The 26,697-nt window shown below is 41.4% G+C and overlaps 1 protein-coding gene across 9 annotated transcripts in view; it reads right to left on the reverse strand.

Moving 5' to 3' along the window:
* Window positions 1–26,697, reverse strand: part of kmt2cb (lysine (K)-specific methyltransferase 2Cb) — an 81,699-nt gene that overhangs the window by 44,517 nt on the left and 10,485 nt on the right. For 6 of the 9 annotated variants that reach the window (XM_037083836.1, XM_037083837.1, XM_037083831.1 and 3 more), the window contains exons 1-12: window positions 23,858–24,223; window positions 19,208–19,411; window positions 10,292–10,380; window positions 8,587–8,734; window positions 7,066–7,272; window positions 5,617–5,726; window positions 5,362–5,471; window positions 4,617–4,779; window positions 4,350–4,521; window positions 2,544–2,658; window positions 536–711; window positions 5–378 (exon numbers count right to left, since the gene is read on the reverse strand). In XM_037083836.1, the coding sequence (XP_036939731.1) occupies window positions 5–378; window positions 536–711; window positions 2,544–2,658; window positions 4,350–4,521; window positions 4,617–4,779; window positions 5,362–5,471; window positions 5,617–5,726; window positions 7,066–7,272; window positions 8,587–8,734; window positions 10,292–10,380; window positions 19,208–19,411; window positions 23,858–23,931 (1,942 nt within the window). In that variant the 5' untranslated portion in view covers window positions 23,932–24,223. Of the gene's footprint in view, window positions 1–4; window positions 379–535; window positions 712–2,543; window positions 2,659–4,349; window positions 4,522–4,616; window positions 4,780–5,361; window positions 5,472–5,616; window positions 5,727–7,065; window positions 7,273–8,586; window positions 8,735–10,291; window positions 10,381–19,207; window positions 19,412–23,857; window positions 24,224–24,854; window positions 26,656–26,697 lie in introns of those variants that run through there. The other 3 variants (XM_037083832.1, XM_037083833.1, XM_037083830.1) reach the window with 3 other exon arrangements.

Consider the following 26,697-nt stretch of genomic DNA (forward strand, 5'->3'; position numbering starts at 1 on the left):
TAACCTTTCTGGAACAAAGACCCACCAGGCTTCTGGGCTGACGTGGCCAGCTTCTCCTCCCGGACGGTAGCCTGAACAGGCTCTGGATCTGAGTGCAATGGAACAGCAAGTAATTCCGGTTTGGGGTCATTGTGCATTTCAGGAGGCAGCTGAGTGCCAGGTTCTAGGTCCATGTGCTTTTTAGCCAGCTGTAGGCCAGTCTCAGAGTCTGTGTGCATGGAGGCTGGCTGAGGGCTGAGCTCTGGGCCGGTGTCCATATCCTCTGCCTGTAGCGCCTGCTCTGCAGCAGGAGACTTGCAGTTGGAACAAACATAGTCCTCTCTGGGGTGGATTTCTGCTTGGCCTGAGTTCTGACGTTCGCACTCCAGGTGTAGCCATCTGAATGGAGTACACAGGAATTTTAAGGGATTGTTATGACATATTTATTACTGTGGATCTCGAAGTGATTTCTTAGTGTTACCAGGGAATATTGATTCCCCAATCAAAAAATAAGAGCGTTGCATTTGGACCAGTTATGTTACAAAAATTATCTTACCTCTTACAACTGTGGCAGAAGAGTAAGTCTTTGTGATGCTCAGGGTCCAAGATGCAGGCACACATAGGACAGCTCAGAGCAGGGTCCTGGTTTTGGACGCAGTTCTCACACAGCAGGCTGGTGTGGTGCCATTGCCTGCTGGTTCGTGTTCCACATTGGATGCATACTCTGCAGTTCTGTGGAGCAAAGGAAGCCCTCTTAAGAACATGACCAAACCAATGTTGCATAAAAACTATGTTTCTGCTTTACAGTACTGGCACATTAAGTCATGGAATGGGAAATGAGCATGAAACCTTCCCAGGCACACAGTGAACATGCTTATTTTTAAAGAACATGACTCTTTTCCAGCAGATTCATGACAGGGAGCTAAAAAATAAAAGCATTATTTTTAGGCCTTGATGAAATGGGACTTACCAGATTCTCTTCAAATAAAAAGGACCATTTAAACAACTTATCTTTCACAAATGCTATTACAATTACACATGTGCAGACATTTGTTTATTGAATAGTTTTTAAACTTAATTTTGAGGTCAGAAGGAATTCTAACCATGGAGCATATCTAGGATCTATATCAGCTATATAAAGCACTTTGCTATATTTTGCCAGCTTGCATACCCTGAAAACGATCCCACTGCTTTTCAACGGTCTTTGGAACAGTTTTGTTGACTAAAGAGTTGTGAGCTACATATCTCATCAAAAATGCTGGTTGCCATTCATTTGCTTTGTGGATATCCATACTGACAACATTCAACAGCATGAGCTGCTTTGGGTTAAAAGCAGGCATTTGACTTTTATGCTGCATTTATTTAATTTCAAATTTTGACAATACAGGGCAAGTCAATCAAATATTAAAAACACTGCTCAACCACTCCTGTTAAATTATCAAGCTTTAAAACATATCTCAATAAAAAAGAAGTTGTGATGCTGTGTAAGATTATACATTTTAATGTAGTGCTACTTTGGGCTAAATATGCTCTATGCAGTTGTATAATGAAAGCAAAAAAATTAAAAATTAAAAAAATAAATGAAGAAATCCTTACAGTCCAGGTGTAAAAAGTTGATGAGTCAACGTCAGTAACTAGTGTTAAAATGCCATTTTTTGAGGGGAGATTTGAAATAGTCCAGTTGTTTTATTTTCTACAAGAAATCATCATGAAATATATTTATGAGAACTCTACCACAACTAACTTTTTGTATGCAAAAAAAGTGATTGGGAGTTTAATAGACCAGCTGGCAGCTCAGCTTGAGTGAGCTCGGTGCTCCTCCATGACAGACAATATGACAGAGCACTGAAACTCCAACAATGACTCATTTTTCATTTATCTCTACTTCAGCAAGACAACTGCACTCAGAACAAAACTACCATGTGAGTGGAGTATGGGTTGATGGCAAGAGGCATGTGGCAAGGATGTGTGTGGGTTGTGTGTTCCTCCTGTGCTGAGTCAGATAGAGAAGCTAAGTGTGAAGACCTTTCATCACTGGCTGGCTCTATTGTCATGGCCTTCACTAGCCGCTGCAGCGAATTGCATGGTGTGTTAACCAGCTGCCTGAGAGAGGAGCACACCATTTACACGGCTGGAGGATGGAGGGCGGGGCTGCAGTGAGGCATTGCGTGTGATTAACTTGCACACACATGTACACACACTCCCACACTGCTTTATCTTAAAGCAGTAATACTGAACTGAAGCCTTTAAAAGATCAGCTGGTGTGAGTCATTTGTTAACCCTCAAAAGCTTGAATACAAACCACCAAAGTCATATTCTGGTGGGTGGCAGACATTTCACTCTTTGCCCGAGCAAAGATTCATACCTTGAATTTTTACACTGAATTTTACAGTCCACACAGAGTGGGAATTTTGTGTTGTGATTTTGCTTCAAGGGTTCCCCTGGTGGAAGCAATCTGGGCATCAGATTCAACAGTTTGGAACTTCAAACAAAATTCCAGCCAGAATAACCTGGATTCATATCATAAAAATAAGCCATCCAGCATTATAGGTAATCTTTCCTACCTTACATCTCCATCCATTGGTGGGAAGAGATTCCATAGCAGGTTGCAAACAGAAGGTATGGTAGCCTTTGTCACACATGTCACACACCAGCATTTTAGTGTCCTCTCCTGGGTTTCTACAAAGAGAAAAGGAGAGTTGTGCAAAATGGGTGAGAATAAGACTTAAACACATAAACTGCAAAAAGCTACGCAGGATTTTTAATTTGGTACTGTAGTCACATGGATTATAATTGTCAAGGGGTTTCTCCTTTGGGAACTGTCATCTTTAGGAGGTTTCCTGAACAAAATATGTTTTTACACAATGTGTTACTTCTCAGTCTCACTTTCTTCTCTTTGATTTTTCAAGGCAGGTGTATTCTTTGAGATTGTATTCATCCCTTGTTTGAACTGACCTCAAGTTTCTACTACATACTGGATCTCAGTTTTACAGCAAGTATCAGTTCTGTTTGTTACCGTGTTGATGAATGAAGGCATGCATGAATCAGAAGAGAGAAGCAGCCTTTTCCTGTCGTGACTAATATGTACTCTCTGTTCTGATTTTTCAAAAATAGCAAGAATTATTTGTTGTTATTATAGTGTTTGCCTCTCCAACATTTTAATATTTTATGTCTAAACCATCTAAAAACAATAGTCATCCACAATAAAAAACCTTATTTTTGCCAGATCAGGTGGAAGACTGGCTGAACACACTGACATTCACTGACTGACTACCTATTGTTGATAATTACATACAGAAAAAGTCATCCTGCTATGTTGCATCCAATACCACTAACAATCACCTATAGAAAACCTTGAGGTGAACTCGTTTTACATTTAGCTATCAAGGTATCTTTTCCAATGTTATATGGCAAGCAGTGTAATATTTTATACAAGGTAAGATAAGACATTATTGATCGCTAATCATGAAAATGCACTTTTTACAGCAGCTCAAGACTCATTTCCAAAGGGGAAAACAATTACTCAGTGATAGATTGAAAAAAAAACAAGACAAAACATGATATACAATAGGACAACAGATGAATAAAGTAAAAATGTTAATAAGAAAGACCATATACACTATTCTTCTTTAACATACACATACAACCAAGAAGGACAACTGCACGAAACAACTGCACCCAAGGTAATACTAACAATAACATAGAAATGTTAGTGTGTTAAAATATTAGCCCTGCTGATATACAGTAGCTTGGGGCGTGTAGCTGTGTGTCTCAGTGTGTGGGGGTGCTACATCTCTAATTGTAGGGTTGGCAATGAGTAATGCGGAAGAATTGGTTGGTGAAAAAACAAACAAGGCTTTTTCCTGGGCAAATACGGATGTATTTAAAATTTGTTTTACTTCTTTAAACACAGGTAAGGTTTTAGATTGGTATAACCTTCCCAATAAAACGCAAAAAAGGGTGTCTAAGTCAGTTTCAACTCCCATGCCATCCATTATAGTGACAATATATCATGAACCCCTACTCATCTTGAAAAAATACCATGCTATGCAGTAATAACATGGTGCTAGGGTCTCTATGTAAATACAGAATAGAAAGCTCAATGGACATTGTTCACCTAAGGCAAACAGGCTCAGTTGCTAGCACAGCTCCTGTGCTGTTTAAATAAGGTCAGAAGTTACAAGACTGAGCTTTAGGGTACAACATCCAGTTAGCTCCTCACAAACCACAGAGGTAAACAAACCAGCAGTTAATACCATGCCTGGTAGCTATACAGAAAAACAGCAAGAAGGAAAGTGAAGGAAAAGCAAGAGAGGAAAAAAATATTGAGGCTGAGATTTGTTACAGAGGCAAGTGGGAAGGTCACTCACTTGCATGTCAGGCAGATTTTGCACTCAGGGCACTGCCAGCCTGCCCTCCTCAGAGGGGTCACGGCCATGTCCAGGCATATCCCATGGTAATGCTGACCGCAACTGGTGCAGAAGAGCTGGTCCAGTAGGTCCCCCGGGCTATCACATAGCGCGCAATTTACATCATCTACAACTATGGGCGGGAAAATTAAAGAAAGAGTCAGTTAGTTCAGAGGAGCCAAACATATACAGTGTCAAATATTCCCTTACGCAAGTCGCTTTACTTACATTTGTGAATGGCCAATGTAGAGTGTTCTGGGCAGAGGAGCGAGAGAGTCCTGATATCCTGAAAGGTCCCAGCTGCCCCCGCACAGGGGTAATGGTAGAGTTGAGCACATCCTTCAGCACAGCACTTAATGGATGCTCCAAGGCGCTTACAGTATGCACAGTGCTGCAGAAAGAGAGGGAAAAAGACAGAGAGCCAGAGACCATTAAATGACTAAAATGTCTTTATTTGCAACTAAAATCAATACATTCTGTGAACAGACAAGGATACAACAACCATTTGAACAGGTCCATGGCATTTTTTTTTGACTGACAGCTTTTGCCTGTAATCTTTGGGAATCATCGGGTATCTCAGCTAAGATCAAGACCCCCTGGCGATCAAATTCATGACAGAGCCTCACCCATTCCCCATTTGTGTCAGTTCTATGAGTGTGCACTAATAGCCACTCTGGAGATCAAGTGGAAGACTCGCTGATGGGCTGCACGAGCAATGGGTTGCTAACACAATCGGAGAGCCGTGCCACTGCTAACACTGGCAGCTAAGCTGCCATAAGAGCTCAGCCCCGTTGAGTGGCGTGACCTTTTCCATTTCACAGCTGAGAGATCCGCGCTGCCGGTCCGACCTTTACCAGCCAGTCTGATCCATCAGCTTTGCCGTGCCTCACTGAAGCAGTCCCTCCCCTGCTGCCCCAACACATTAAGATGGTGTTAACACCTATTAGTCCATGGATGTTCTCCCCTGACTCACCTTTGTGCTCCCTGAGTCAATGGCTCTGTCCACATTAAGCAGAGATTGTCCCTCGCCCTCACAAACACCTTCGGACCACAAGGCACAACTCTGATGTGCCCAGCATTGCCCTAAAATTTCAAGACATAAAAAGGGTGCGATGATTAAAATTGTATAAACATCTGGTTCAGATTCTGTGTCAACATATACATTCATGAGTACTCTCCATTTTATGTCTGTTAAAAAGCAATGAAAGGTTTCTTTTAGTGATCTTACCTGACTCAAAGAGAGACTGGACGTTGAGATCCTGTGGAAGGCCGACATGAGAAAGCTCATCCCAAAATCGACTGGCTGGGTCTGGCTCTTCCTCGCAGTTTTCAGACCCACTGGAACAAAGGAGGAGGTTTGCAGAGAAAGCGGGTCAGCACAGGTTTGTTTGTTGTTTTTTTAGAGGAGGACAGCTGACAGATATGTAACGCAGGAGAAGGACAGCCTGAATCAATTAAGGAATGAATCGAGAGCAAAGACATAAAGGTAGAGGACGATGTGCAGTTTTTACAAAAGCAGAGAGAAGAAGACAGATAGAATGAGCTGGGGGAAAATGTTTGAGAGCAAATAAAAAGCTGTGGGGGAGGAGGGAAAGGATGAGGAGGAGGAGGAGGAGGAGGAGGAGGAGGAGAAGGAAGAGGGCCATCTTGTTTGGTGTGTGCACAAGAGGCTGGCTGTTCAGTCTCATAAAGTCTGTTGAAAAGGATGCGTTTCCCTGAGTCCCTGGCTTCGACTAGTGAGATGCATTGCATGTGGAAAATGTGGAGAGGGAGTATTAGCATTTAAAAAGGACCCCAAGTTCCAGTAAACAAACCAACGGCCAAAACCAAGAGACTGGTTTCTGGAAGCATGATGGCATACTCGTGACAAACAGCCTTGACAGCTTATTGTTCACAGCCAAAGTTTCATCACCAATTACATAATGATCTTCTCCCACAGTTTCCCCCTCTGTCCACCTCTGCTTCTCTGACAAATCAATATACAATTCCTCCTCCTGCCCTGTGCTCCCTCCTGTGCCTCTGTGTGGCACAGCCGAGGACTGGCCCCAATGACCAATCACACGGCAACAACACAACAGCTACTGGTTGGCTTGGCATGCTGCCAGACGCATACTGCTTCTCACTGCCCATTACATCACTGGGAGACCGGAGAGACACCCAACTGATTCTAAAGGACCAAAACAAATTAGGCAGCTGTCCAAAAGAGTCCGAGGAGGGTCCTTTGTTGGCACGGTGTGGAATTATGCGAGTGCTCCAGCACAAAAGACACAGGAATGGCTCATGTGCACCCTTCACCTTATGCGGCATCCCTGGCCATGGGGACACCAACTGCTAAGGCAAAGTGATAATCTAGCCTTCAAAAGTAGACAACCTGCTAATGGAGAGTGGCCTGTTACCATGTGAGGTCTGTGTGTGCGTAAATACTGGATTTTGGCCAAACACTGCTATGTACATGAGTATCAATTCTGCTTTCTAGGGAAAGGGTAAAAGGTCATTTCACCCAAAATACATCATTCCATTTTAAAAAGAGTAAATATTTTAGTCATAATCAAGATTTCTACACCAGTTGTTTCCTGTCCAGTATCTACAGGGACAAACTCACAACAGGAACTCATCAGAGATGATTTGACTGAGTGCCAAACCACTTGTAACAACATCGTCAGCCAGGCCTACTTACTTCGTCTTTTCCCTCTGTCCTGAGGTGGTCTCTCCGGCCATTTTTGGCTGAGTGGTTTTATCACCATCACTGCTATCGCTCGTCGGGCCTCCTCCACCCTTGTGGCTGAAGAGTGCTTCAAACTGAGGCGTGGTGCTGAACACTCGCAGTTCTCCCTGACCCAGCAGGCTACGGCCACCGCAGTAACAGAAGGCACAGAGACGCTCGCTGAAACAAAGAAAATGGGTGGAAGCGGCTGTTAAATTATATATATATATACACCTAATGTGACTTAATACAGTGCCATGCATGTCACCATGAATTAAGGCCTCTTTCTTCAATGCGACTGTCTGGGCAGCAACATATACACAAACACATAATGGCTGCATTTGTGAGGCAGGCGCACACACACCATCTCCAAAAACAGACACGTGCACACACTCCATTTATAAAATGAACAACTTGTGAAATCCACATGATATACGAGTAGCAGGTCAGACCCTTGTCTCACATGCACCTCAACCTGATCAAGTGCTTTTATTATAGATATTGTTTTTTTTGTTTTGTTTTGGCTCCAAAGTAGAACTAATTTGGTCTCACATGTACAAAAATCTGTCAAGAGCAAATTAAATCTAGCAGTTTCTTTTTTAAACAATGGAGTTTATCATGACTTCTTGTTGCATGTGCTGTGATTTAAATGAAGGAAGATACAGTAACGTAATTGGAACTTTTCCTGTTAACACCATTTTACATGATGTGTTAAGATTTCAATTTAAAAATTGATTATTGGGTGCACCTAAATGCACCAGCTATGTTCACTGACTACTTATCGTGTTTAAGTTTTATCCTGTTAGGTACTTAAAGGTATTATTGGGTGTGCCTAAATAATGTGCTAGTGCACCTAAAATTAAAAATTTAGGCACACCAGTGAAACCAGTAAAAAGATACTCTGGAGCCCTGTATACAGCTTTGATTTTAATGACATTTTAACTACATCAAGCTATTAATTCTGCATGATTTTGTGTTTAAGAAGTTGTAAACCAAAACCTTCACCTTACAAGAGTAAGTGGATATGGAAGTGTTGCAGATTTCATGTGATAAATGTGCGTGTGAGAACAGTGATAAAAGACAAAAGGAGAATAGTAGCCAAAAGCTGGAAAGTTGAGAAACAACATGGGTGGTTAATATTCATCACATTTGTAAGGGGTGAGTTGGCCTCGTTAATAAGATCCCAGGAGATGCTGCTGGTCTGCTCTCCATCTTTAACATCGATAGCTGAGACAGGCCAGGAGATTGATTACAACCTTTAACAGAGTGGCACCTGGGAGGAGAGTGCTGCCTCTCTACCAAGTGATGACTCCATTTCAGTTCATACATGCATGTGTACACAGTAAATGCAAACACCATGTCATATTGCTGAACACAAATGCACAATTGTATTTTTAGGCTTAAACATACATATGTACACATTCATAAAAAACACAAAAGGGCACAAGGATCATTATTTTTCAAATGGTTCAGTGGAAGTTTAGTGTTTCTAACCTGCTTTTGACATCTCTACTCGCCGGGACAGATGGTCCTGCTGAACTCTCAGCTGGAGGGCTCTGGGCCAGAGGGGAAGAGGGCTTGTCCTCCTCTGGCACCGCAGTGGCCACCTCTTCCACAGTTTCCACTGGCTGGATTGGCGTTTCTGGTGGTAACAAAAAAATAATGATCCCCAAAAAGCATTTGTGAGCATTCTAGCATGTTTAAGATTGGCCTCGAAGCCAGTATCTGCTATTCAAGTCATTACCAATTATCTGTCTATAAAATCAGCAAACAGCCTCTGAAAGATACAGGCTGTCATAGGGAAGGGTGATTGCATTCTAGTCAGTTTCCTCCAGTTCAGAAACACAGCCTTTATTAGTGAGATGGATGGTAAAATATGGGTACCATATGCTCAAGCACTGATTACTGTAAACCCACTGGGAATGTCAAGCTCTTGTACAGAATAGCAATAACAATGGAGGCAAGGAAAACACTATGAATCATGGCATGGCAAAATGTCTCAAGAAGTGGGGTTTAATATTAATGGGGAATATTTTGCCTGATATACGAGTGCATTCAATTTTGTTACAATCATGGGTGCTTTTGATCTAAATTGCAAAAAAAAAAAAAGACTCAACTCACTGTGTTAATCATACAAAACAACTCCCAAACGTGCCCCTCACTGAGACTTTGGGCCATGCAAAATTTTATTTACATTTCACTGAGACGTAATTAGGCTAATACTGCAATGATTCAGCGTCATCTGATGGAATTACACAAGGACAAATTCAAGCTCATTACCTCCTAATAACTGAACGCACCTGTGGAAGAACTTCTTATGGTTATGAATGACGTGTCGGAAATTCTGCATCACCTTTGTTTGTTTTATAACTTAATATTTTACAATAACCTGGTTATTCTGATAAGCCTTTATGGATAACCACACCACAATTTTCAAGGTAAAATAAAGAATATAATTAAGCGTTTGGGTATTTTTTAGTTTCAAACATAGTTTTTCAAAATTCAGAAGTCGTTTGTATAAAACAATTTGGCTGAACTGTAGAAGGGTCACAAATCAAGGGTTATACATGAGGTCAACACAGGGGATCAGGTCCTGACCTTCTCAAAAACATCATAATGTTGGAATGCTCTGAAATTGATGATATTCATCTTGTGCTTATGCAAAGTAAGCCACAACTAATACAAGTAAAGTGAGCCACTGGCAGAATTTTATTCCCCAATATCTACAGCACAGCAACAGGGCAGTACTGAGATGTAGGAGAATGGGAGGCATGGTCATGTGATGAGATGTACACACATAAAAAAGCACATAAATGGGTCTGGAGAGACTGATGGGATTTTAAAAAGCTTTTAGAGGGCATTAGCCTTGGGCTCTTTCCCACTGCACCTCAATGCCAATCTCAGAGCAGGAGGAAAGATGGAAGCAGTAAGGGGAGAAAAAAAATACACACCCACTGCAGCTTCACAGCTCAAGCTAAACCCTTTCAATTATAGCCCTGAAGTAGAAGCATGGGGTGCCAAGAAAAAGCTCTCATCCATCCTTCTCCAGGAGAGGGAGACTCCTCTACCTTTGCAGAAATACCCTTTTGAAGCACTCCCTGCATGAGGCTGCCTGGATGAGCAAGTTCAAGTCTTGTATCAGTCCCAATATAACCAACGTGTACATAATGGATCAAAAAGGGGGTTTTCAATATCTCACCTGTGTCCTGAGGGCCTATGGACTCTGTTATCTCAGTCCCATCCATGCTGTCCTCCTCATCCAAAACAACCCTCCCTCTGGTGCGACCCCTAGGGTGAGGAAGAGACACAAACAAGAAAACAGAGGCAGTGAGAAAAAGAATAAGACAAGAAATAGTGCCTGGGTTTGCCTCAGGAGGGGGTGGCGGTGCGGTCATGAATTAGTTAAATATAGTCACAGCTGTCACTGATTTTTAATGGAGGCACTCAAGCCGCTGGGCAAGGCGGAAGGCTGGTGTTGGGGGTGTACAATAAAGACTGGTAGTTATGTGGAGTTTAAAGATGGAGGAAGGCCAATCTGGATAACGCTACACATCACGTCAGTAAATTAAATAACAAGCCACTAATGGCATTAATATAATATCATCCGCAATTTCATGCCTACGTAGGGTGACAGTGTTACAACAAATCAACATTTGCTGTTGCTCATACCATAACTCAGTGTGTGGGTTCACAGTAAATACCTCCATCATTTACAGTTCCCTGAGGGATGACGACTTATCACAGTCCAAGTGAACATGCTCTAGTTTAATTTCAAATCAGAATACAGACATTACTTAATATATGATAATAGTTCTGCAATTTAACACACAAAACAAATGTATATTCATGAATATGCATGAATCATGTTTGGCATTTTGAAATAAAGGCTTCCACATTGTTTACTAGGGGATGTGATGTACAGCACATCCCATTCCAATAAAACAGACACTGTTCATTAAGGCTGTGTACAAAACAAGGATATATACAACATAAGGAGTCAATTTTACATGTGTGTTTTTTAATGAAGGGAGTTTCAGTATCGTTATTCTTTCAGTAAACCATTATGCTTACTAAACATTAATTATAATGAGGTTATAAAGGAATAGTTCAACCAATGTGTACCAAATTAATGTCGGGCGAAGTGTCATATTCTGCAAGATATCTCCTACCCAGTGCAATGTAAGTCTCTGGAAACCTAGTGGTGCCACATTGATTCTGGAAGATGTTATTTACATCTAAGCCAAATTCTTCACTGCAGCAGCTAGGCTAGAAGCATTTCGTTTTTTCAAATGTTTTTTTAGTTCTAAAACACATAGGTTGTTTAAGAGAATGCTGCAGCGTAAAACAGACACAGATTAATTCCAAGCAATGGCTGACCTGACCAGGTGTTCTCAAATGACGGCTCACTTGACAACATTATGTTTTGATTCAGAGTGTGAACGGAGGAGGAGGAGCTATTCACAGAAGGGTCCATTGTCATTGTGTTTGTGCGGGGACGGATGAAGAGGGGCTAAATCAATGCATTGCCCAGCTCTATAAAACAAGATTTTATCTAACCTAAAGAGTCAAACTCAATATGTGGCAGTCAGTGCCGATATTGTGGCGGGCCACCACAAATAAATGAATGGGAAACAATGTAGTTAGTGGATAGATGCCCTCAAACTTAAGTATGCAGGTGACCAACAAAGGCTTCACAAATCCTGTCCAAAATGTTCTGCCACTATAGTGACACGCTGACCCTCCACCCTATAAGACCCAAAGCTTATTATATCAAAGCCATCTAAGAAAGCTTTAAACCAAGTTACATAATTTGCTGTAAAGCTATTCAGCTGTAAGGGGCACATGATACTGACAACAACTAACATCGCAATTTTGGTCTGCAATATATTGTGATATGAATAATTTCTGGAACTTTGACCTGAAAACTTGGATCGTTATATTTGGAAATAACTAATCATTATAGAATGACAGATGTTTTTTGGTGGTGAGTGCATTTTATCTAACAACTAGGCAAGGCCCTGCTTTATGTGATGAATGGATCAGGAATAACTGGCAGGGCTCCAGCCCGCGACCAAATGGTCGCATTTTGCGACCAAAATTTGAGACAGTGCAACCAAATCTTACATTTAGTTGTACATGAACAACCAGTGAATTTGGGGAATGGGGAATGGCACTGTAAGTGCCTAATGTGTGGAGGGCCAGGGTCCTAAAGTTGTTCCGAGCGTGGAAGAAGATGGTTTCACTTTCAGCAAACAATATCAAAACGATCTCTTGGCACTTATTTTCTCCCTGATAAGTCTAGTAGTATACCAGAGTCAAATCCTAACACAAAGGATGAGTCTGAGTCTGTAGACATAAGACATATTAGATGGGGGTCTTTTGTAGATTCAGGAATTTTTACATTTATATCAAGTAGCAAGAAAAGCTTCAACATGACTATTGCGCATGTGCACATTGTGATGTCAATTCTAAAAATTGTGTGTAAATGTGTGTGTATATACTGCAGGTACACATAACTATTGGATCCGAAAAGCGATATGGCATTATTAAAAAGGACTTGGATTGAGAGCCAAGTCAGAAAAAAAAAACTGATCGGGATATCCCTCCTCATCTCTCTACCTCCTGTTGAGTGACCCAAATATATCTCATTACTGCTCCTTTTCAAGATTTTCTCTCTAGGGTTCGATGTTAAATGCAATCTTAGCCTTTTCTCCACTCCCCCTGTCCTCTCTTTAAAGAAGTCATCACATTTTTTTGAAACAAGAAAAGAATTTAGCCCTTACAAAGACAGTGAAACCCTTTCAATATCTCACTGAATGTGCACTGTCAGCATATCAGACTACCCTGTGTGCCAACTCATACAGATGCACAAACATACAAGCGCACACACACACACACACACACACACACACACACACACACACACACACACACAGTATGGAGAGATCTGTCAATGTCAGCATCCTCCAATGGGAGCTCTGTTAAACTAATCTTGGAGGCGACATGTGGAGGGGATAATTGTCATGGATACAAATTAAACAGCATCATCAATTGTTAGCATACTAAGTGGGGAGAGCAAACACAGGCCAAATGAGAGCAGCACGTCTCAGGGGTACTCGGGAGGATACAGGGGGTTGGCAGTGAGGGAGGAGATGTGGGGGGGGGCGTAATTTTCAGTGCCACTGGAGAGAAAAATCACAAATGGCTGGATGCCAAATCAACCCCTCCCTCTAAATGACTTCCATGTCAAGATAAGGAACAACCCTGAAAACCAAGAATGACAGAAGAAGCCTCCAGCAAACCTTTGCTAAAACATAATTACCTGTAAGCTTGAGTCAGACATAAAATCTTAATAAGGTGGAAACAAACTAACAGAGAGCTCTTTTCATGTTATTGTGAAGGTGCAAACAGTAATTAACAACCAAAGATGGGCTGTCTCTGCAGAATTTGAACTTAAACAACTGTAAAGAAGCTAGATACATAGTAGTGTACCAGTTTCGAGGATTTCACTTCCTTTTCATTCATTTTCGAGACTGTTCTATGATATACATCAGAAAGATAAATTATCGGCCCAATGATGGAAAACGTATTTATCATTTATTGTTGTTCATTGGCAGATAAAGAAATTATTGCTGATAAATTTATCCAATAGCACAAAGTCAAAGTGATTTGTTGACTTGGTAAGTACAGCATCTACACACAGTAGGTGGTGGTATGCACCTTTAAAGTTGCAGCCAATACACACAAAAGAAGAACAAACACAATGATGCCACACTAAACATCAAACTGCTGAAACTGTGTAAAGCCACGCAATGTAGACAACAGTCACACACAACACCAGGGGAAAAGTCTACTAGTTTAACCGTGGAACATCAAGCAAACAATCTTTGCTCACTACATCTTAGTCTATTTCATACTCAGGTGTGCGTGAGAAAAGCATTAAAATGTTGGTTTCTATTGTTGGTTATTTTATAGGTATCGGCCATGAGAGTCAGGTTATAATCTCCGAAAAAGGAACACTTTTCATTGCATGACTCAGTATAATATTAGAAAAACAAACCAAGAAACCGGGACAACTCCATTGCGAATAGAATCTGTACCAACAAACTGAATAATCAAAAAATGACAACTAATCAATATGTAGTTACTCTAGAACAAAGATCTGTGTTGATGTGGCGCTGATAATGTGCAATATGTCATACATCACATTGCAAAAGACTGCCAGAAAAGCAGTGACTACAAAAGATCACTTTATTTACATGCACTGTACATTCACACAAACCTATCAGATGGAGCCCTTGATGCATGGGCCTAGCATTCACACCATTTGGCCATCAGGTAAAACTTGACCTAATTAATGACAATTAGGTTGCTACTGCTAGGTTAGTAGTGTCAAAAGGAAGGAGAGAAGAGTGCTCAGTGCGTTTACATGCATAGCTTAGTCGCATTACAGCAATAGTTCGCCTATGTTGCTCAATCAGACAACTGCAATTGTCCACGTATACATGCCAGTGAGAAAATCGAATTACTGGCCGAAGCATGTCATACCCCGGTACGATAGGTGGCGCTGTACCCATTTCAACTAGTGGTAAGAGAGCTACCTCCGGCTGGCCTCTTTACGTCACCACCTGCCTCGGCATTCGAGAAGGATGCCATATGAAGAGCAAGGAGAAGCTACATCGCTGTACATTTCGTATAAGGTAGACATGATCATTACACAAACTAGATGCACAATGGCGCTCTTGCTTGCGGTGATTTTGGAGGAAAGCGCCCACCGCCGCCCTTCTACTTCCGGCTCACGGCCCGGAAAAAAGTTCAGAGCCTGCGCAGAATGCAAAATCCGATCCGATCTGATGGAACATATACATACACGAGTAATGCAACTATCAATCGAATAATCTAGGCGTGTTAATCCGATCCGGTCAGACTAAGGTGTATACATGCATTTTGAAAATCCGATCATAGTCGGAGGAACCCAGTAATTCGGTTTTCTTGAGTGTCATGTAAACACACTGGCTGTGGACACCTAAATATTAGATTTTTTTTGCAAGTCATAACACCTTGGTAATATCAAGCAATGTTATCACACGATGCCAATATTCCTCATATCATGTTGGCCTACTCTGTTGCAACTTATACATTTGCCAAGCACTGGGTAAAAGGTCCACTGTGTATTATTATAAGGGATTTAGAGGGTTCTAGGGTTATCTATTAGCCCCCATTCAGACAGAATCAGGCATTGCAAGAACTACACCATTCCTCCCTTTTATTTTAATTAGGGCAGTGTGTTTACGCTGCAGCGGCGTGGACCACAGTGGGTGCCAAAAGATAATATAGCTGGCTCTGGCAAAAAGAACAACTTTGGAGAATTGCAATCAGGCGTCACGTTGCAGGGGCCAATCACAGAAATGTAGTGATATATTTCACTCAATTTGGTACTGGGCATCCTCGTTACTTATTGAAAATATATATTCTTTTCCATCTATCAATCTAGACAATCACTGCAGCACCAACACTGATCTGTAGATTGGACATGTCAGTTGAGGGTGCAAATGTAGCCTGGAAACACAACAGACATTATTTGGTCTACCAGTTTTAAAACCACTGTAACAATATGACTTGCATCCTGGTTATTCTCTATTGTTTTCTAATGTGTTGATGTGGATACAATCACAGTGCAACATAACAGTTTCTCCTTTGTTGTTTAATAGCGGTTAGCGAACTGCAAACACGTCTGAGGTGGTTTACCTTAGGGTTAGGGTTATTAGGTAATTTTTTTCAAAATCAACTCTTTCAGTTTTGCATTTTAAAAAAGGTCAAGACGTCAAGACTAGAGGCAAGGAGCTAATAAATTAAAAAGTTAAATCAGACAAGACTCTAATTATATAAGTTTCATTACAAATCCTTCACCCACAAGGGGTCAGAGCCATATACAGCTATAAATCAGAAATTCATTTTTAGCAGTGCAACAAACTATTTACATCTTTTGGCTGCATACTACACCAAGCACCAGGCTGCCTACACTTTAACCATTGACAGCAAGTGACATTTCAGAGAGTTTTGATTCCAAAAGGCAATCCGAAGCAGAAATGAACTGTGTGTGACATTTTCATTTTTACAACAATTTGGTGTACACACACACACACACACACACAATGTGGCTGGTGACGTCTTTACATAGACTGCTACACAACATTCATCTGTAATTATATATAACTACGCTACAGGCATCAAATTTCAGCATTGAGACAGCAAGTTGTCTCACCGACAAATGCTCAAGACTAACATTCAACCCAATACCCTGCACAACTCACCCCCCACCTCCCTACAGTCCCACCACAGGGAAAGAGAGAGAGAGAGAGAGACAGAAAAAAAAAAAAGAAAAGGTGAAAATAATGCTGTGGTAAGTAGTCCCAGCTAGCAGCATGCTGCCTGGAAAACCCAACAAGGATCGTGCTGCTCAGGAATGGATTCACTAGCAGATGGAGTGTGGGCAAATCTAGTAAATTCCAACAACCAGGTCTACAAGAGCAATTTCTGTCACTTCCTCCTTTGTCACAAGCACACTGGCATTTAACTTAACACTAGTGATTTTAATATTTATATACACTGCTTATTTCCACCAGATGGAGAAAGCCAGTTGGAATTGAAATGAGATTGTTATGAGGATAATTCACAGCTCTGTAAAGTAGTTGCACTCTCAAGCCGTGTATGTGCCCAAACAAAGTATGTCACTTATCCTGTAATAGTATTGTTTTGTTTATAATATGACAAACTGGTAGTTTTAAAACAGGCAGACCAGCCATGCATTATCCTATTGCCTTTATGACCAATAGCAAGATTAGAAAGCAGGTGGTACTGATATAGATTAAAAGAGGTCCATCCACAAAGCTGATCACTACTGAGAGCTGACTGAGAGAGACTAACTCACTGTAAAAGGGATTCTGGAGGTGCAGTGAATCTAATTCAAAGAAATCTAAAAGGGGCTTATATAAGATTGGCATAGATATTGAACAAACTAGCTGATTAGTGTTTTTAACTATTGTCTGTTGCTTTACAAAAGTCTGTTTATACATAAGCAGATACAGTCTTTATTCTGACCAATTCACAGATCATTTTTCTAAATGTAAAGCTTCAAATTAAGATTTTGAATGAAATGTTGAATGCCTGTTACATTTTATAACATCATCACCCTACAAGTGTAAAGACACATCTAAACCCTCAACCCTTTGTTTGATTAACTGGAGTGGTGACTAAACAAATGTAGATACATAATATGCAGTTTTGGAAAGAATTTGAACAAAAGATTTTTTTTTTTTAATTTTGGTTATACAAATGTTATAATTGGTGATTCAGATTTCTGCTAGATCGCTCTGCTCAATGTGGAGTTTATGCAATTCTGGTCATCAAATACAGATGCTTTGAGTTGGTGGCTCGGTTGGAGGCAGCATGGTAATTAATGACCTGGAAATAAGACTCAGTCGCCTATGATGTAAAAAAAGACAAATGTTGATTTAGAAATTGAATGTTGACATTATAAATTAAGCTTGGAACTATTTGGCGGAGCCCTAAATAACTTGAATAATAGCAAATGTAGGAGAATTTTTTTTTTTTACCAGTTAATCAACATGAAGTAATTCCAGTCTGTCCCAGGTTATCCTTCTAGTGTAGCATTAACACATCGTCTGGATGCTTGCAGATTACCCGATCCATTGGGAGCAGGGTATTAAGATTGATTGAGAGGACAGACTAAGGAGAGAGTTAAGAACCTTGCAGGCATTATATTACAGAACAGCTTTAAGCTGCATTATATGTTGCTACGGAAGTCAAGAAGAGGCCAGGCACCTCATAGAATTCCAGTTTAGACATTTCTGTGCTGGTGTTTCCCAAAATCAAGCTTCTTTGGAACTGTTGAAAAAAAAAAACCCTATATGACGAGGACTTTCAATCAACCAACAAAGACATTCGATTTAACAACTGCATCCAGCTTAACCATTTGTGATGCACAAAGCGTCACGGGGAACATATTAAATATGCCACATATAACAGACTCCGTAACTCTAGCTCTCAAAAATGAAAACAGGCAACACTTAAAGACATTTCTTAATGTGAATTTCTTTTAAAGATGCCCCACATGATCCATATTTAAGGACATGGCTTTGGGAATGCTTCATAACCATGTCTGCCCCTAAGTAACTTCAAAGTCCATTTAAGCCATGGTTAGTTTAGTTGTACCAGCTGACTAGTAATGGCCTGGACACCCCAGGCCCAGTGTCCACATGGTTGGTACTGGACGGCCATTTTCAGCGGCCAACTGAAGATGTAGAATCTGCGGCAGTTCATTGGTGGGAGAACTCACTCTGATAGGCTGTTCAGGTAAGCAGAGCAGTGCACGATAAGAGGAACGAAAATGAAAGGGAAAACCCCGCTGTTGCTGTCTATGATATCATGCATTTAGTACGTATTTCTCTCCTTCAACTCTTCAAACACTGCTAACACTTTCTATATATTTGTGGAAAGGTATTACTTTTCAGCAGGCACATAAGACGGCTTGATGGCCGTTAGCTGTAGTATTTGTGTTCAAGTGCAGCATTTTAGCCAAGACACAGGAAACATGACAGGACTTAACAATCGGCCTTTGTCACTGAATTCAGTTTGATGTGTCGCGGTCTTAACATGGCATCAAGCAATTCCTCATACGCTCACTGGAACTTCATTTGAAGAGTCATGACATGCACTAACTGATGCCTGTCTAGTCCCTTTTGGGTTATGCTAAAGGTTCAACCCTAATTATACCCAAAAGAACAATGGATTTTGAACAGAATATAACTTTAAAGTGTCATTACTGGGGCAGTGTTTTCATGACTCCATACATGGATAGGTAATCTCAACGGGTTAGAAGCACCACCGCCTTCCAATATATCAATTAGACAACTCTTAATATGCAAAAAAGGAGCAATGGCACCTGGCCACAGGAATATTGCTCAAAAAAACAAGTCTTGCTTTATCTTCTTTAAATCCTGTTTTAACTGGCATCTAATTCGAAGACTGGGAAAATTCACTCCGTAATTAAAATGTAAAGTGATTACTTTCAATATCAGAGGTGAAAACCTACTTTTTCCTGTTCTTAGACGTAGATGCGGGTGGCGCCTGGGGTAGGATGACAGCGGCAGTGGCAGCAGCAGCATCCTTGCGCGGCCTGCCACGTGGTCGCTTGTCTGCGTGGGCAGGACTTCCTGTGGACGTGGCCCCTACACTGCTGGAGGGTGGTGAGGGTCCCTGGTCAGAGGGTTCCACAGTCTTATCCTCTGATGACATTCTGAAAAATGAAAAAAACAAAAAAAAAGATGAGATAATGTTAGGTGTTAACAAGTAAGAATCGAAATTGATCTCTAACTTCTTAGATTCGGAGTGGGAAGCCTCTATTGTTTTCAAATTTTGTTTACAGAATGGATATTGTCAAAGAGTGGGTAGGAAAAGGAGGATGACACGGCATCATGAGCAAATTGAAACCCTGGATGGGTGAAGAAAATGGCTTGCAGCTTTGTTCACTGAAATCTCATGTTTTGAAACAATTCAGATAAGCTGAGTGCTTACATAAAGAGTGAGACCAAACTAAAACACATAAGGACATCCTCTTAGCAAAGAAAGACACCTAGCTCTCATCATGGTAAATGGGACTATAGCACCTTGGCTGCAATTTTAGGGGTGTCTTACCTATAACCACCCCATAATCCATGCTTTACTTGGACCTCTCTGCACCTAAAGTTGAAAAGAGTCCAACCATGAGCAGAGAAATGTTAATCAACTCATCTTCTGCCCAATGTGAACAGAGTGGAACGGCAGCAATTTCCATTTCTTACTCATAGGATTCTGGGATCGCTCCACAGACAGCCGTTCCAGGTTTTCTATTTGCTGCAACCCACCCACTGAAAGAAAACCCACTACAAACCGCTCAATGGTAAATATGGTGAATGCTGCCCTTTAGTTGCATTTTACAATGTGAAGAGAGATGAGGTGGCATGACTGCACTGGAGAAACAAAGGCAAACAGCAAAGATTTGCTTTAGGTTTGCCGGCACCAGGGTTACGTCGACAATAGTCTAAGATTGTTCTATACATTTTTTCTTAAGTATCTATCCCTCGGGTGTCAGAAATATTGCAAAATCTGTGAAAAGGAATGCTTTTTGGCAATACTGGATTTTCAGGATTTTGCATCAATGTGATAAAATGCCTCAGTCTCTGAAAAAAGGTATTTGATACTCTGCAGTAGATGGAAGATTTCCATCCCATTTCTCCCAAAAACATTTTTTAATGCACTGTAAGACATTTTGCATTGATATCAGACTATAAAAAAGTAATATAATGTGAAAGAGGATTAACGTCACATTGCCCGCCCCTAGCACCAACTGAAGAAAAAAGCAGTCCAAGTACACTTGAACTGGAAGCATTTGAACTTCAGTGAAAGATTCAAGGTTGTCTTGTGCTCCATACCTTCAGCTAATTATTGAGGAAAAAAGGAAAAAAGAAAGTTGCTGATAAGCTTCGAAACCAGTCTGAATGGCTGTACATTCAGGTTAAAAATATCCATAAGCTGTTTATTAAGGGTGGATATAATGTTTAAAATTTTACCCAACAGCCACTGAAAGCTCAACCATGGACGACTGCGTATATACTCCCCACCTTCCTGCTCAACGGAAGCATAAAAGTGAACCGTACACGCCGCCAAACTGAACCATATCTAGGCATACATTTTCTTGTATTCCTTGTGATGTTCTTAAGCTTGTCTGCCTTAAACTAGTCTTCTCGGTAGCTGTACTGCACTGGGGAAATGTTGTTGTCTAGAAAGCTAGCACCACAGTATTGGACTGCCCAGATGAGTGGGTTTTCAGGCCAAGAGGAATGACTGCTACCGAGGAATTCTGACGGATAGCCGCCATTGAATGGGCACTGGAACCAGGCTAGCGGGCAACAGAAATGGGCTCAGCAGCAACTATGGGCAACATGGCTGAGGCAAGGACACTAAAGAGAACACTGATGGAATGAGTGAACAAAAGAGAAAAAAAAGGGACCAGGCACAAGAGAGAATCTCAAACTGGCTTTTCGTTGTTTAGAGCTTCGCAAAATAAAAAGCTGGTAAACAGATACCAAGTTGGTCTTATCCCTGTTAGGCTGGTGAGTAATAATGCCTGGCTTTCTATGTCTTGTTTTGTTGCACTTTATGTTTGACTGGGTTGAGATGTTTTCAACTCGTTTGTCAACTAGTTTTTGAAGAAATTAGCTCTTCGTCTCTCCCATTCTCTGGTTAAATCAGCTAGATTCACTCTACTGTTGGAAAAAGGCAAATTCAGAAATAGGTATGCTCTATGTTACACAAGTCAATCTGAGATGAAGTGTTGTTGACCAAATGAGTATGTTCTTGAAAAAAAGTCACATCCCTTTCTAAAATGTCTGTCTTACAATGCATTCTCAGCCACTGAATCTATAGCTGGCAGGGAAACGTGCTTGCTTGCTTTCTTTAACACAATGGATATTACCCTGTAACTTTAGAAAATCTCTTTAAAAAGGTCACCTTCCTTTTTCATTTTTTCCAACTAATCTTCTATTCACACAATGTCATCAGAATGGGAAGTACAGGAAGAACACCCCTTATCAACTTGGGAATGATGATGCATTATTTCAAGGGGGTTAGCTCTATTGCCAACCTTGAAGTCGGGTCAAACAAGCAGTCTAAATTAGCTACTTTTCTAGGGTAATGCATTTGTAGCAGGTTGGTACCAACTGAAACAAGAAATAAACAAATTGTATAGCACATATAAAATTAGGTGAATTGATTGAATTACTGTTAGCATGGATATTTTGATGCAACTGGCAGTGGTTTTTGCATTTGACCACACACAGTTCTCCTCACATGGTTGTTCGTCAACTATATGATGTAAAACAGCTTTTATGCAATTCCATTCTCAAAAACTCATCAATGCCAGTTACAAAAAAACAAAAAACAATGTCTGAATAAGGTTTTGAGCACAACATTAATTCATATATATATTATGGTAAATAGTGACAAAGCAGCTCCTGCAATTTGACTACTGGCACTTGATCTTAATTTAGGAGTTACTTAATCATAAAACCTTAGTATGTTGTCTGCTCATCTGTTGCACAAGCTGCTCTGACAGGCGGTCTGCCTGGCTAGCACATGTGAATCTTGTGAATGTCAGGCCTTTCTCAACAAGCCAGTGCAGTAACACTTATTCTGTGCTGCATCAGTTACCTGCAGCAGATGTTCTGGTAATAACAGAGGGCTTAACTGTTGCATGATCAATAATTTGCTGAATGTTTTTGGGACTGCAAGTATTGTCGAAATGTAAATCTGACAGCAGCGCTGTGGATGAATGCATCTAGTTTAGACAGTGATGGCTGACTGCAGCTTCTGCTGTTGTGCTTCTTTGGCTACATAACCAATGGATTCAAGGACAAAGTTAACAAGTGGTTGGTGAAAACAAAGCATTTAGCGAGCAAATGACTAGACCTTTGACTTAGTAACTGGTGAAGTAAATGTGGTAAGAGAACATACACACACACACACACACACACACACACACACAATTACGCTCTCAAATGCTGCTGAATGTGGATTTAACATTCACATTAAAAGATCCTGATGATGGCAAATTTAACCACTTGGAAGCCATGACATTTTATGCCTGATTGAACAATATTATGAAAAATGTTAGTTAATTGTGTCTTCTGAATGGGCAGTGACGCAGTCTGACAGATGTGAAAACAGCATTAAACCATTAGAGTCTTAGAGTCTAGCTGTTTGTTTTTATATATGTATATTCTTCACTTGGTGGTTAAAACCTAGGTTCATATCTAGGCTGATTTAAGTAAATGATTATACTAACCCGGTCACTATTATTTTTAATTTACAAACAACCCCTTGATGTTCCCGGAATTAACCTGGAAAGAAAGAAAAATAGTTCCCTTTATTATCTATTTCACCATCTTCAAAAGCAAACTATTTCCACACATTCTCCAACAGTATCATGTTTTTTGGCCCATCAGTCATAATAATTGATTATTCCTCTTCAGAAAGATGGAAGCAATAATCTGTACAAGACTCTTGCTAGCTTGTTTTTCTGATCCACCATGAAATTACATCAGACTACATTTTGACTAATCTTTAGGATTAGTCATGAGAGAGTCAAGTTGCTAGTTTTTATTTTCAGTAAATCAGTTTATAAACCAAGGCAGGCTGATGTGACAAATAAGACTGTTTCCTTTGCTACAGCTTTATTGCACATGTGTAATACTACAATGGTATCAAATACACCAGATATTGATGGGACACGTTTGCATAAATTTGTTTTTTAGCACATGTTGCTGTCCTAAGCACCAAGGATATTGACATATAGAAATATCTTTTTTTTTATATATATATTTAACTGGGGTGGGGGGGAGGGTCTCAATTTGTGATGTTGGATATTGTGGAAGTCACACCACCTCTCCCTGCCGATCTGTGTTATTTCTCTACTTCTCTTACATCTATATTGGCCTCCACCAGCCTCCAGGCTCTGTGGACAGATGGTGGTCCAATAACACCAAACTCCACGAGAAATATCAGTAATTACAATGGTTATATTGTCAGTACAATTACCCAGAAATTATGAATCTAAGCTTAAATACTTGGACAAGAAACAGGGGCTTACAGTGTTCCCCTAAACACTGTAAGCGGTGATGTAACATTAAATTAGTTGGATAAGGACCTTTTTATAACCAGATTTACATCCAGGTAAGCCTCGACTGAAAGTGGTGAGAATAAGGTTGATTGTTGGGGCATCTGAGGTTAGGATCCGGTGACTACTATGGCAGTCACGACCACCACAGGCACAATTGGAGACATGCTAGCGTTAGCTTTTGTTAACTCAAGCTCGGGCACAAAGCAGTTGCACACAGCTAACGATAGCTAGCCTGTTGTGTTGAACTCTGTCGCCTTTTTCTTTGGCGTCCACACACAAAAGTAACATTCGCGTCCTCTACATGTAACCATTAAATTGACAATAATAAACGAATCCATCTTTTATTTTACCAAGCCACGGCAGATTAAGATTCGTCTTTGAGCGATATCGTTGATCCAACTTTGAAAAAGGGGGTTCACATATCAAACAGGTTACCTATGGCTGCAGTTAGTTGGCCAACTCGTCGTACTAGCTTTGCATTTACACTGATGCTTCATTCTTTTGTTGTCCCACAGCTAATGTTAGAGAGGACAGCCTGGGGTTGATGGCAAACTTGACTACGCTATCCCTTAGCCGTTTTTACAACAGGGTACAAGGCAGGGATGAGCATTCGTGCCCCAACACATACACAAAGGCTGGGTCTATTCAATGGAACGGAACTGTTCTGGGGAACTACAATGCTGCACAAAAAGTGAAAATGATACCTTATCCAATGACGTAAGCTTTTATTTCTGCTTTTCACTAAAAGCTAGCGTTAGCAGTGTGTGATATTTGATTGTGTGTGCTATGGTAGGCAGTGGAAATACAACGTTACCCCTTCAATTTATGATTGTGTAGCACCCATGAACCGTTCAGCTGAATGTTCTGTTCCATTGAATAGTCTGAGTCATGAGAGCCAAGGCGGCGACAAACCCCCAACATCAGACTGGAGGTGGATAATGTTGGCTCAGCTTTACTTCACAAGGTGAACGCCAAACACACCCAGCTCGCATGAAAAACAGTCAAACATCACACCGTGTCTTACCTTCCAGCCCTATGAATAGCGAATTATCCTCTTCATGTCCAAAATACTGGGGGATGAAACGTCGCACTTTTATCACCCAGCTAGCTAGCAAGCTAATTGAGCTAGCTAGCCTCTCTCCAATGAAGCAACACCACAATTCTCAAAAATGCATAACGCATAGCATTATATTCCAACGTTGCAATGTTATTCCCAACTTTGCCCATTTGATGGAAAGGCAGATGATGTAAATCCAACAGAAAACCGCTTCACTGGCTCACGCATTTGAAGGAGGAGGAGGGGGGATCACTTTCCTTTCTCCAATGACAGCTGTCGTCGCACGAGTTCGGCTTATATAGCTAGTTGGTGTTAGCCACCCAAGACTACGGCCAACAATTTTTTTTTTTTTTTACCATTAACGTGTAAAACAAATCAAAGCAGGAGTCCAAGCGGATGCGAAAGTCAACACTCCGTCAACGAAACTTCAAATGCGAATCCTCGGCGAATGAACAGCGACGCGCAATGCAAATGTTGGGTGCCGACCGCTTGGTTGGCAACTGGTTCTATTTTCTTCAGCATCGACAAGCTGCGGGACCAAGCGGCCAGTTAGGAGACTCTCGCAGCCAGCCTGCCACGCAGCAGCAACCGCCTCCGAAGACAGGTGAAAACAAACACTAGCATGCCAAGAATCGCATTCCGCCTGCCACGGTGGCCGAGCTGCGAAATTACTGTGAAATATCACTAAATTAAGTTGGAAGATGACGCTTCGGTGTACTCTGTAACGGTGGCCATATCTAATGATAAGTGGCACCGAAGCACAGCCCCTCTAGGCTCCTCGAAAACTAGACCCGCCTCCCCCTCCCACAACTACGGCGCGCAAATCTCTCCAGATCGGCGTGGCCCGTCGGGAAAGCGATATTTCGCGAGCGACGCCAACGTTTGATGGCATCGACGAGAAGACACGGTGAAAAATACCACGCAAACCGTTTGACAATTTCTTCAAAATACTCTCTGACCCTGCGGAGGGATATGGGCATTTGGTAAATAAAATAATGGCTAGGGAGGCAAGGAAAAGATGGAGAAGTGGATCGGAGCCGGACTGGATGTGGATTACCAACCTTTGGTGCTCCAGCTCATGCAAATCTTCTCCAGCAGCAGCAGCGGCAGCGGCAGCAGCTGTGGTGACTCCAGCAGTCATCAGCCTTTCTCCAGAGGAAAAGGGATTAACTTTTAATACACGAGTGTGGTGCTGCTGGTGCTGCTGGTGGGTGGTGGTGGTGGTTCACGGCTCGTCCAGCTAGCATCCGTTCAGGCAGCCCACGAAAAAGATGGATCTCCAGCGGCTAGCTCATGACTACATCCCATTTCCTGCTTTCTTTCTCTCTCTCACACACACACACACACAATACAAACACACACACACACACACACACACACACACACACACTGCTGCAGGCTTCACACTGGGTGTTTTGGTGGAGGTAGCCTGAAAACTGGCAGACATACTGTACACGCAGGGGTTAAATTTCGGAAAAGCCCCCAGGGGTCGGCTTCCAGCATCTACACATAATACGTAATAAAGCCGGTGGCTGTTACGTATATACGAGCATTATGTTTTTTTGTTTGTTTGTTTTTGGGGGGGAGGGTGGAGGGTCGGTGCTTTTAATGACAACTTAATGCCTGCTGAGTTTCTCCGAGTGAAGCCCCCCTCCCCAAGAAAATAAACTGGGAATAAACACAAACACAGCCCTTTTAATTGGGAACGCTTGGGTTCCTCTTTGCTAGAGCAAGAGCTCCCCCTGCTGGCTGACACAACAGAAAACACACACACACACACACACACAAACACACACACACACACACACAC

This window comes from Acanthopagrus latus, chromosome 21, assembly GCF_904848185.1.
Source record: "Acanthopagrus latus isolate v.2019 chromosome 21, fAcaLat1.1, whole genome shotgun sequence".
Taxonomy (NCBI): Eukaryota; Metazoa; Chordata; class Actinopteri; order Spariformes; family Sparidae; genus Acanthopagrus; species Acanthopagrus latus.